The following is a 12,113-nucleotide window of genomic DNA, read 5'->3' as shown; positions in this document are numbered from 1 at the left end:
CAAGGATTGTTGATTTGTATATAGCTAGGAAAGGATACAAAACCATCTCTAAAAGTCTGGATGTTCATCAATTGGCAGTCTGAGAAGTTGTCTACAAATGGACAGTTTGGCACTGTTGCTTTTCTCCCTAGGAGTGGCCGTCCACCAAAGACGACGCCAAAAGTTCAGCGCAGAATACTCAGAAAGAATACTCATATCACAAAGCATGTAACTGCAATGATACCAATGATGATGACAATAAATGAATAAATAATAATAAACAAGGTATTTTGAATGATCACAATGGGAGTATGTCATACTCTCAATGTGAAAGATTACAACTGTTCAAACCAACAGGACACTTAGACTTCTATTCTCCGTGTCAAACAGCTGAACAAAGGTTGAGTCAACTTTAATCCATTTTAACTGGCTGCAAGTGGGATTTGGTTATCCCCACCACCTGTTATGTACCACAGGTAAGTAACAGGTGCTGTTAATTACACAAATTAGAGAAGCACCACATTATTTTTCAAAGGGTGCCAATACTTTTGTCCCGCTCATTTTTGGAGTTTGCGTAAAATTTAGGCCTGTCAAACGATTAAAAATTTTAATCGAGTTAATTACAGCTTAAAAGTTAATTAATCGTAATTAATCGCAATTCAAACCATCTCTAAAATATGCCATATTTTTATGTAAATTATTGTTGGAATAGAAAGATAAGACACACGACGGATATATACATGCAACATACTGTACATCAGTACTGTATTTGTTTATTGTAACAATAAATCCACAAATGGCATTAACATTCTTTCTGTTAAAGTGATCCACGGATAGAAAGACTTGTAGTTCTTAAACGATAAATGTTATAGTTACAAGTTATCGTAATTTTATATTAAAACCCATCATGTTTTCGTTTTAATAAAATTTGTAAAATTTTCAATCAAAAGTAGAGTTAATATAATAATAAGAAGAATAAAAATAACAATAATAAAAATACAGTGAAAAGTTTTACGTGTATTTTGCATAGCTATTTTGATATGGAATGCCAGTTCATTTTGCATTGTTGTTTAACTGTGTGTCAGAATAGGGCCTCATTATTATAGACTGAAGTGCTTTTCTTTTTGAGAACATTTTTTTTTTTTTGAGAGATAGGAATATTATTTTTGTTGTGCTTTCACTAAACAATACTTATGTTGTGAAGGAGAAGCTTATGCCAATAAACGGCGCGCTCCAAAGAACGCCTGTGTCCACTCGCCTTTACTGTATAACATATACTGTATCTGTATATATCTTACCCAAAATAAAACAAGAGACACATAATTGCCACTAAAAGAAAGAAAACTTACCGAAATATGTGTGGAGCACAAATAGCAATTTGCATAGCATTGTGAATACAGCATATACGTCTCACAACTACTAATTCTCCCACGTTTAGAAGACATGAGTTTTGAACGGCGCTGCCCCCAAGCGGCCGGTGGTATTCTCTTCACTCTTAATGTCCATAAACGGCCTCATTGTAATGTTTGAGGCAATATGCCAGCGGGTCATTCATTGCATGCGTTAATTGCGTCAAATATTTTAACGTGATTAATTTAAAAAAATAAATTAATGCCCGTTAACGCGATAATTTTGACAGCCCTAGTAAAATTATAATGATTTCTTTTTTCCCCCCATTCTCTTTTGTGTTTTTTCAAAGCAAGCAAAATACATGAAAATATTACTACCAAAGCATTTGTAATTGCAATCATTTTCTGGGAGAAATTGAGCATCATCTGACAAAATTGCAGGAGTGCCAATACTTTTGGCCAGCAGTGTATATGAAAACAGTTTTAAAATACGTTCATTCATTAAAGTTGAACCTCATACTCCGATGCGCCATATAGGGCGGAAAATACGGTACTCAAAGTAGTCAAATTCAATTCAAAAGCACTTTTTAATAGATTTGTAATTTACTAAATACAGCAATATATTGAATATACCTATTTACTGATGACCAATGCATGTGTCGGGAGGAATGAACGTATGGATCTCATTTTGTGTACAGTGCAAAGTGTTCTTGTGTTTTCAGCATGACTCAGCAGATTGCACTGCATTTATGTTGAAGCAGAAGGGACTTACATTTATCTTCCCTGCTTCGTTATGGCAAGAAAATAAATAAAAGGGGGAGGAATGTGATCAATTTTTAAAAAGTAGAGCTTGCTTGATGAGATCCTTCCTGTCTGGGGAGAGCCTCTCTGGGAACTGGATGCCAAAAATGAGAATAAGGTTTCCTCTCTGTGAAGGATTTTGGCAGAGTGGCATCCCCTCTCCGGTCACCACTTTTTGGTATGTGAAGCTGCAGAGTATAGTGAGGTGACACACAAAAATGACAGAAAAGAGAACATTCTATATTTTTTTGTATTTATTATTTTTTAGCACACATACGAGAACACTTACTGCACAATGTCATTGATGGGAACGTTGAGTAGCCTGCCATCTAGTGTTTCCACATTGACAGAACACCCAGTCAGGGCCTGTGATTAAAAAACGCAAAGGCGAGTTCATTGTTGAGTCACTCGTTTTTTTGTTTGTTTGTTGGGTGACTCACCATTGCTAGTGAGATTTGGGCCTTGAAGATCAAGTCATTGTTTTGTCTTTTGAACTGAGGGTGGGTCTTCTGTCGTACTATGAACACAATATCTGCAGGAATCTTGTTGGGGCCCTGTAGATAAGTAGTAAGATAAGATGTAGACAAATCAATAGTACTTCATATCATAGACTTCATAATAGTATTGACGGGTCAGATCGGTCATGCACTGGGCCGCCCACATCAAGAGGAGCTATTCACAAACATACGCACGCGGCGATCTAACGCCGGATTTCCGTTGAAAAAGTACGAAAGCTGTTCCGTAAACAGGAAGGATTGTCTCAGGAGTGATTTGTTCGAGGATTCAAGGTAATTATTATATTTTTTGTACCATGCAAGCATGCATTTTGAAACGTTGTGAAAAAAAATCAATGGGAGAAATCAGCTGCTACTGCATTGGCATCATAGTTGGCAATATGCACATAAAATAAAAGCTAGCTGCACGATTATTTTTTTTGCTTTTAACGAAGAATCGATTCTGTTTTACGTCCATATCAATGAAGAATTCAGGGATTTAAGAATTTATTCACAAGAATTTTCACCGGAAAAGCTCTATTTACATAAGGCGGCCGCTAGCTACATTTACGAACAGACTAGCATTGTACTTCGACATATTTACGTACAATAAATGCTAAGTGCACATTTTTATTTAGCTTTTAATCAATAATCGAGACTGTTTTACGTCCATATCGATAAAGAATTTGGGGGTTTAAGCATTTATTCACAAGAATTTACACCGGAAAAGCTCTGTTTACATAAGGTGGCTGCTAGCTATATTCACTAACACACTAGCATTGTACTTTGGCATATTTACGCAAAATAAATGCTAACTGCAGGTTTTTTTTGCTATGAATCAAAAATCGCTTCTATTTTACGTCCATATCTATAAAGAAGTCTGGGTTTTAAGCCTTTATTCACAAGAATTTTCACCGCAAAAGCTGTTTACATAAGGTGACCACTAGCTATATTCACTTACAGACTAGCATTGTACTTCGACATATTTATGTAAAATTGATGCTAACTACACTTTTTTGTTGTTGCTTTTAACCAAGAATCGAGACTGTTTTACGTCCATATCTACAAAGAATTCAGGGATTTAAGCATTTATTCACAAGACTTTTCAACAAAAAAAGCTCTTTGTCAGTGATTCCACTCTGTCAGCTTTGACGGCCTCGCCAACAATGCAGGCCCCCTATATATCGGCCCCGCACCCCGACAATAGACCCCACTCACATGACGTCACAACCACGCCTCCGCGCCATGTTGTCCATCAGGTCGTCGTGTTTACGCATTACCGCTACATAAATTCCTCCTATTATGGCGTGTTTTTCTGCTTGTTAACATTAATAATCATAATGGTGAAGGCGTGTGTGGCGGTTGGTTGCAGTAACAGAGAAGACAGACGGAGAGACTTGAAATTCTACCGTATTCCGAGAGACCCGGAGAGGAGAGCGAGATGGGCTGCTGCAATTCGACGAGAAAACTGGGCACCAAACGATCACCACAAATTATGTAGTAGTCATTTTATATCTGGTAAGATGCATTTAATATATATTTAGAGGGTTTTGGGCTGACAACCACAATTAAGATCATTGCGAGGCTAATCGTCGACAACACACAGTTTCAAATTCAAGATGCTTATTTCTTCCACCATCATAAAATATTTTGAATAATATTTAGCTGGTACCAAGTGAAAGAAGCTGGCCTCGTCTACGGATCATCAGTTAAATAGGTGTGTCCAAACCTTTTGCAAAGGGGACCAGATTTGGTGTGGTAAAAATGCGGGGGCCTGCCTTGACTGATTTACATAGAACAATTTATTTAAACAAATTTTAGCAAGCCCTTCTGTGTGTCACATTTGCTTTATAATTTTTTATATTCATGATTTCAACAATCTCGTCTTTGTGGCGTTCTCTTTCGGACACTCTGGCTCTTGCGAAATACTGCAGCTGTGAAATTAAACTAGCTTCAAGTTGCTATAATTTCTCGCTGCGTATCTTCCCTGTAATGTTGTCGTACATGTCAGCGTGTCTTGTTCGGTAATATCATTATCGCGTCACATCGAACTCTTTCAAAACAGCGACTGTCTCTTTGCAAATGAGGCAGACACAGTTGTTGCGTGTTTTATTGAAGAAATAGTCCAATATCCACCTATCCTTGAAGCGTCGGCCATCGCAGTCAACTTTTATTGATTGTCGCCATTTTAGAAAATTGGAAGTAAAGGGTCACACGGGGTAATGTTGCTTAGAGTGCTGCTCTTAAAGTTTTTCAAACTTTCGTGAGAATAGGCTGATTTTGTGTGGACAAGATAGTTGTAGATATCAGGGTAGCAGATGTCAGACAGAGAGGGCGAAGACAGCGGGTCGAAAAATATCGATTTAGGCATCAAATATGGATCTGGCGAATGGATAGACTGAAGCTTTTCCATATAACGCCTTTTATGCAACGCATCCAATGAGTTTACAGCGTCTGAAAGCACTGGGGCTTCCATGAATTGCACTATAAATTGCACGACAAATTGAAACCATTGAGAATACGGATAAACAATGACGGACAATATGGCGGCCAGATACAGCGACATGTCATTGTGTGACGTTGGTGAGTGGGGTCTATACACACACACGCATGTGGCAACTAACGCGGGATTTCTGTTGAAAAAGTACGAAAGCTGTACCGTAAACAGGAAGGATTGTCTCAGGAGTGATTTGTTCGGGGATTCAAGGTAATTATTATATTTTTCGTACCATGCATGCATGCATTTTGAAACGTTGTGAAAAAAATCAATGGGAGAAATCAGCTGCTACTGCATTGGCATCATAGTTGTCAATATTTACATAAAATAAAAGCTAACTGCACGTTTATTTTTTTTCCTTTGAACCTAGAATCGATTCTGTTTTACGTCCATATCAATGAAGAATTCAGGGATTTAAGCATTTATTCACAAGAATTTTCACCGGAAAAGCTGTTTACATAAGGCAGCCGCTAGCTACATTTACTCAGACTAGCATTGTACTTTGACATCTTTACGTAAAAAAATGCTAACTGCACATTTTTTTGCTTTTAATCAAGAATCAAGACTGTTTTACATCCATATCTATAAAGAATTTGGGGATTTAAGCATTTATTCACAACAATTTTCACAGGAAAAGCTCTGTTTGCATAAGGTGGCCGCTAGCTATATTCACTAACGGACTAGCATTGTACTTTGGCATATTTACGCAAAATAAATGCTGACTGCAGGTTTTTTTGCTTTGAATCAAGAATCTCTTCTATTTTACGTCCATATCTATAAAGAAGTCCGGGTTTTAAGCATTTATTCACAAGAATTTTCACCGCAAAAGCTGTTTACATAAGGCAGCCACTAGCTATATTCACCTACAGACTAGCATTGTACTTCGACATATTTATGTAAAATTGATGCTAACTACACTTTTTTTGTTGCTGCTTTTAACTATGAATCGAGACTGTTTTACGTCCATATCTACAAAGAATTCAGGGATTTAAGCATTTATTCACAAGACTTTTCAACAAAAAAAGCTCTTTGTCAGTGATTCCACTCGGTCAGCTTTGACGGCCTCGCCAACAATGCAGGCTCCCTATTTATCGGCCCCGCACCCCAACAATACATTATGAAGTCTGTGCTTCATATAAATCCATTTTCTCTGGTTACTCTAGCTTCTAGGTTACAAAAACATGCACATACTTCACTAGTTTGTGGCGTGGTAGTTAGCAAAAAATGTATATCTTACCTGATCTCCCTCTTTAGAGAAAATAATCTTTGTGCCTTCTTTCCATCCGGGTTTTACGTCAATAGAGAGAATCTTATCCTTAATACCTGACGTGTAGCCATCATCATTCATCACCTGCGAGTTGAATCACATCAGTATTTCTTGGTCTCCGTGCTTGGTTTGCAACAAATAATAACAAACGGACCCTTCGAGATATTTTAATTTTCTTAGTGCAGCCGTGGAAGAGGTCATCCAGGGACAAATGGAGATCTCTCTCGATAGGGGGATCTTGTGTTTTGACCTCCTCTGGTAGAAGGCCACCCAACAGGAGTGGGATGTCATGTGTGTAGAAGTCTGACAAACAAAAGGATGACGTCACACAAAAGATGTTGCCAATGTTATTACTGTAATTTTCGGACTATAAAGCGCACCGGACTATAAGCCGCACCGGAAAAAATTCACAAAATTTTAGAAATAAATCCACCTATGTGCCGTACCTGACTATTAGCTGCAGGTGTCCGTGTCTTAACATTAGATATTTACATCCATGTGACGCAAAACTTTTTGAGTGATCAAAAATATATTTACAAGTAGTCTCCGGGCTACGACATACCAGACTTTCGCGATTTCTACACGATGCCAGAGTCTCAACCACCATTTTGTCTCCAGTCTTTTTTTCTTTTTTAGTCCCATAAACAGTACCTTATTGTGCCTCACAGGATCTTATTTCTGCTGAAAGAAGAGAATCTAATCTTTCTTTTGTTGGGTTCCATGTTTATATAGCAATAGAACAGAATTTTCTGTGGGCCTTGCAAAATCAGTCAAAATCCAGTAAAACGGCCGGGAGCGAAGGGCCTTGCTCTGGTGATAATGGCTGGGAGTGAATGAGTTAATTGTCTAATCCATTTTTTTATTTTTAGCAAGAAAATATGAAACTCATTTGTCCAGAAAAACAATAACAAATAAGCCGCTTCCTTATAAAAGCCGCAGGGTACAAACGGCGTGAAAAAAAAATAGCGGCTTATAGTCCAAAAAGTACGGTACTAAACTTTAGGTTGGTACCTGCAAATGGATTGTCGCTGCCAAAAAACTGCCGGAAGGTTTTGTCCGGATTTCCGTGGTAGACGTATTTGGATGACCAAGCGCCGCCGCTGCCAAACTCGTAAGGAATTCCACCTTTCAGGCCTTCCACTCCAAATTTGTCATAAGTTGCCTTTTTTCGAGCTGTCACAACATCGCACACATGCTGTCAACAAACACTGATTATTAAAATCAAAATCAGTCATTTTAAATACAGGATTAGGTTTTGCATCACATCATAACATTATCCTATCAACAAAAAATTACAAAAAATAAAAAGTAAACGTGTGTACATGTGCTTACGGTCACTCAGAACGTCATAGGCTTCACCCAGTTGGTAAAATTTCTCAGCACTGTCAGGTTCTTTGTTGCTGCTCGGATGAAACTTGAGTGCCAGACGTCGATATCTGGAGAGAGAATAAAATATATATCTGACGAGTATCTTGCTGTGATTGGTTGATTACGAAGGTGTTGCTAGGTAGACTTACGCCTTTTTGACGTCTGCGTCTGTAGCATTCCTGTTTATCTCAAGCTTGTCATAGTATTCGCTGCACATTGCTAAATTTGGCTTGGTCTTAATCTTTTTCTTGGAATATACTTCTCAAAATGAACTAATGCTTGAGTATGAAGCGGCCTGGTTAGATGTTAACGTTTATTAATCCCAAACCACGACGTCCTTTTCAGTCCTCGTGACTACGTTGTATTAAAAAACGGTGATATTCACGCTGAAATGGAGGCGTCAAAAATAGCTAGCGCGTCAAAAGAATCGACATAAATGACGTCGTTAAAGTCACGTTATGGTTTAAAAAGCGAGTTACGTCGTGAATATCAGAGGCGCAATCCACCTGAGCACAAAACTCGAACAAGTCGGTTCCAACAAAGCGTCAACAGAGTACAAATTGTTTACACCAAATGCTAGGGGCAACCGACTCGTTTAGGGACCGTCAATAAAGAGTAGAAAAAGTGACTGTCAGTCAAGTGTTACTCATATTAACATGATTTCGCGGCTCAACTTTCGCGCCCTAAATGCATGGCGGATTATTTAACCTTGTTATAAATATCTTGTTAGACGGATTAAAGTTCTAAAAACATTTATGTACATTTCATCAGAGGTGGGTAGTATTGTGTTACATTTGCTCCTTGAATAACTTTTTGAGAAAAATGTACTTCCTAGAGTAGTCTTACAACGCAATACTTCTAACTAGATTTGTGAAGAAGAAACACTACTCTTACTAAGCTACTTTGGGCTTCAGTTGAGTCGTTTTATTTTCCTTCTTTGTTCTACATATTGACTTTATTTTTGCCAGGGATGCCGATACTGGTGGTCACCAATGAGATGTCGCAACAAAACCACATGATACCAATCAACGGTAACAATGTTTTTTGTCCACTTGAGGGCACTCTGCTCTTTTGACGGGTGACGTTCTGGTATGAATTTGATGATTTTTGTGTCATCTTTTAGACTTAATATGGTAATGTAAGAGATTACAGTACAGTATAATAATAACGGTTCATATTGAAGGAGATAGTACCTTTTCTCATTGGCACCGTCTGTTTGTATTACTCTAATACACCAATATATAGATCGAAACGGCAAGGCGAAACAAACACTCAGGCGAGGAGGCAAACTCGTTCCAGGGTTACAATATTAGAAGTCAACAAAAAGGTTCCCGAGAAAAATGAGGATTAGTTAAACATTCAGTCTTTTGAAGGCTTTCGCGGGGCGGGCCGGAAGAAGGGTGTGTTTGGGATTATTGTCTGTTTATGGATTGGACAGGAGGATTTGGAAGTTACCATTGTCCGGGCAATGAGGATTGTGGATTTTGCCACCTCAGCGTCAAAGGGGCTCTTGGAGTCTTGTCAGTCGTGCTATCAGTTATTTTGGCATTCTCCGGGGCTCCTCGTATTAGGACAGACCAGCCCGCCTTTCGTTGTGGACTGTCCGGGAGAATCGATTGCGAGACTTGGTGGTGCAGACGTGTGCTTGTCAGCGTCAATCTTGCTCAGTTAGTTGTATGACGCACGCGCTGGGCTTCCGTGATAAGGCGGCATTGTTTATCTCTTATGCCCTATATTCTGCTTGTTTTCCTTAAACTATGGTATAAGTGCTATTATAATATATATACACATAAATATATATATATATACATATATATATATATGAGCGCTGTCAAACGATTAAAAAATTAATCTACTTAATCATATGTCAACTGTGTGATTAATCATGATTAATCACATTTCTCTTGGGATAAATAAAGTTGCTCTTACAGGAAAAAAAAAAAACTAGGAAAATACTATAATTGACTTAAAATTTGTTTTAAGATGAAATGTATGATGTGTGAATGAATTAATACTTAACCAAATAGAGTTTTAAAATTTTATTTAACAACTCAGCTCGTATGAAATAATAAATAAATAGTCTGCATTATACAGCAAAGAGCTTTAACAGTTTAAAGTGCCTCAGACTAGCAATGTGGCTAAAGTAACGTTTGCCATATTACCCAAAATTAACTGCCAATTTAAAGAGCAGACAAGCACAATACAGTAACAATAGCTAGTGTTTCAAAAAATGTGTAAACAACTTGTCTGTTAAATTCAACATTTCACACAAATAAATGCAGCATTTGCAATTTTACACTAAATGGCCTGAAAGCTGTGAGATTTAAAGGGGAAAAAAATATTTAAAAAATCAGACACTTAACTGAAAAACATTACACTAAACTGTGTGTAAAGGTGTTTAGAAACACTGCTTAAGTTAGCCATACACTTATTTTTTCTTAACCAACTTCCCAGGCAAACTAGCTTGTTGACATTTTCAGATAACAGAGACCTTTTCTTTTGAACAATGTACCCTGTCAAAGAAAAGTCTCTCGCAAGGAACGGTTGTGGCAGGTGTGACCAGATACTTTTTTTTGCAAGGTGGGCCAGCTGACTGTGGGCACTATTGTGCGCAGACCACCACTATAGTGAACATGAGTCCATGCTGGCACTAGTGTTGTATCGGTCGCGAACGATTCGTTCTTTTTGAACGAATTGTTTGGGTGAACGAGACCGAACTAATCACCATCTGCACTGATTCGTTCTATGAAGTTGGTGGCGCTTGTTCGCTGCGTGGGAGGGCGTTGAGCAAGCGGCAGCGTCTTCTGACATCGCACACGACCAATCAGACGCCAGCCTCATCGCGGGCAGGGGAGGGAGCGGAAACAGAATCATGGCGTATGTCACTCATTTCCACGTGTGGCCAATAAGCAGCCAGCGTGCAGGCAGGGGGGAAAGACTGAGTTTTGTCACTTCCCGTTCAGTGATTCGGTCCTCCGGTTCCTGACCTAGCTTGCTGCTAACTTGACTTTCCAGTAATGACTATGCGGTGAACGAGTCATAAAATGAAAGGAAACGACTTTGTCACATATTTGTTAACGTGGAGCCTATCAAATGCTGCTCAAAAAGACAAAAACACCACACAAATCTAGCGAGCATGGTTTAGTGTTCTACTTTTCTCAACAGACTCGGGACTGTGCCTATGACGATATACTATCAAATTTACAGTAATTTAAAACACACGAGGCAAGCAAAACCTGAGCTGCGGTCGCGTGACGGCAGTGAAGCGGGCAGAGAACTGTCACTATATGGGCGCTTCATGGCAGCGATATGTACCTCATATGTGCACAGAAAAAAAAAAATATTTAGTATGATCACATACATGTCAATTTTTTCTGAGTGTTTTTTTTTTTTTTTTTTTTCTCGTGTCAGAGGGTGTCGGTTGGTTTGACAAATTATGTCAATCCGTCCATCATGTGCTACTCAAGCGCCCCAAAAACAAAGCGCGCGGACACGGGAGATGTCGCAATATGTCTACATTTTTCTTAACAGACTAATGAGAGTAGAAAGGCGAAATCATAAAGCAAACAATTATTTCTCGTCAGCATTTGACGATCTGAGATGCGGGGACGACAGGGGAGCTGACCGGATTATTTTATTTATTAATACCAGTGCAAAAATTCAAAACGATCATCTTAATAATAAAAAACAAAAATACAACAGAGCGAGAGGTTAATATGATGTGTTGGCCGTTCCATAATTAGAAATTAAACTTTCGATTTATTTTTATTTTCGTGACAGCAGGCATGCCGCGTTGGCTGTTAGCAGCAGCATTGTATATGTGAGCAAGATCATGCTAAAGAAAGTCCGTGCGCCCCCGACCCCAAACCCCGACTTCCCCCTCAAAAGGAAAATGTTTAACCGTGTCCTAATTCGAAATGCAAGCACGAGCCATGACTTTGAGCCCATAGAACTAGGACAGACGACGCGGAAGTTCTCCCTCGCTTTTGCAGCAGCGGGAGGGAGACGAGGCTGTCTCTGAGAGCAGAATGATATCGCCTGTCACTCATTTCTGAAACTACGACGAGTGGTCAATGTGCAAGAGAGGGAGGGACCAAGCAATGTCACTTCCCGTTCAGTTATACTGCGAAGCGGTCTTTGGTGATTCGTTCGGCAACGTCACTTCCCGTTCACTAACCGAACGATTCATTTGGGTGGGGAGGGAGATGAGGGGGGCGAACGATTCGTTGAACGATTCGTTTGAACGAATCGTTTTACTGAACGAACCGGAATGGATTCGTTTACTCAAGTGAACGACAGATCCCGTCACTAGCTGGCACTGCCTTGTACCTTTCTAGTGGTTTGTCATTGGTTGTTGT

At 39.0% G+C, this 12,113-nt stretch overlaps 1 protein-coding gene across 1 annotated transcript; it reads right to left on the bottom strand.

Moving 5' to 3' along the window:
- Nucleotides 1-1,078: 1,078 nt before the first annotated feature.
- On the bottom strand, nt 1,079-11,124 carry dnajb13 (DnaJ heat shock protein family (Hsp40) member B13). The gene is made up of 8 exons (XM_057820889.1): nt 7,905-11,124; nt 7,720-7,823; nt 7,399-7,560; nt 6,542-6,690; nt 6,358-6,471; nt 2,570-2,683; nt 2,419-2,495; nt 1,079-2,317 (listed from the first exon to the last, which is right to left on the bottom strand). The coding sequence occupies exons 1-8, from the start codon at nt 7,970-7,972 to the stop codon at nt 2,158-2,160; spliced, it is 948 nt and encodes a 315-aa protein (XP_057676872.1). The 5' UTR covers nt 7,973-11,124; the 3' UTR covers nt 1,079-2,157.
- Between the last annotated feature and the right edge of the window lie 989 nt (nt 11,125-12,113).

Source organism: Corythoichthys intestinalis, chromosome 18, assembly GCF_030265065.1.
Source record: "Corythoichthys intestinalis isolate RoL2023-P3 chromosome 18, ASM3026506v1, whole genome shotgun sequence".
Classification (NCBI taxonomy): domain Eukaryota; kingdom Metazoa; phylum Chordata; class Actinopteri; order Syngnathiformes; family Syngnathidae; genus Corythoichthys; species Corythoichthys intestinalis.
This window is presented reverse-complemented; position numbering and strand designations above follow the sequence as displayed.

What these genes read in the sequence shown, in the direction of transcription:
- dnajb13 (XM_057820889.1), bottom strand. Translation starts at nt 7,972, where the DNA reads ATGTGCAGCGAATACTATGACAAGCTTGAGATAAACAGGAATGCTACA. An exon ending in CAGCGACAATCCATTTGCAG is followed by an intron (nt 6,691 to 7,398) that starts GTACCAACCTAA and finishes TTTGTTTGTCAG; the next exon opens with ACTTCTACACACATGACATC. An exon ending in TCTCTAAAGAGGGAGATCAG is followed by an intron (nt 2,684 to 6,357) that starts GTAAGATATACA and finishes ACTTATCTACAG; the next exon opens with GGCCCCAACAAGATTCCTGC.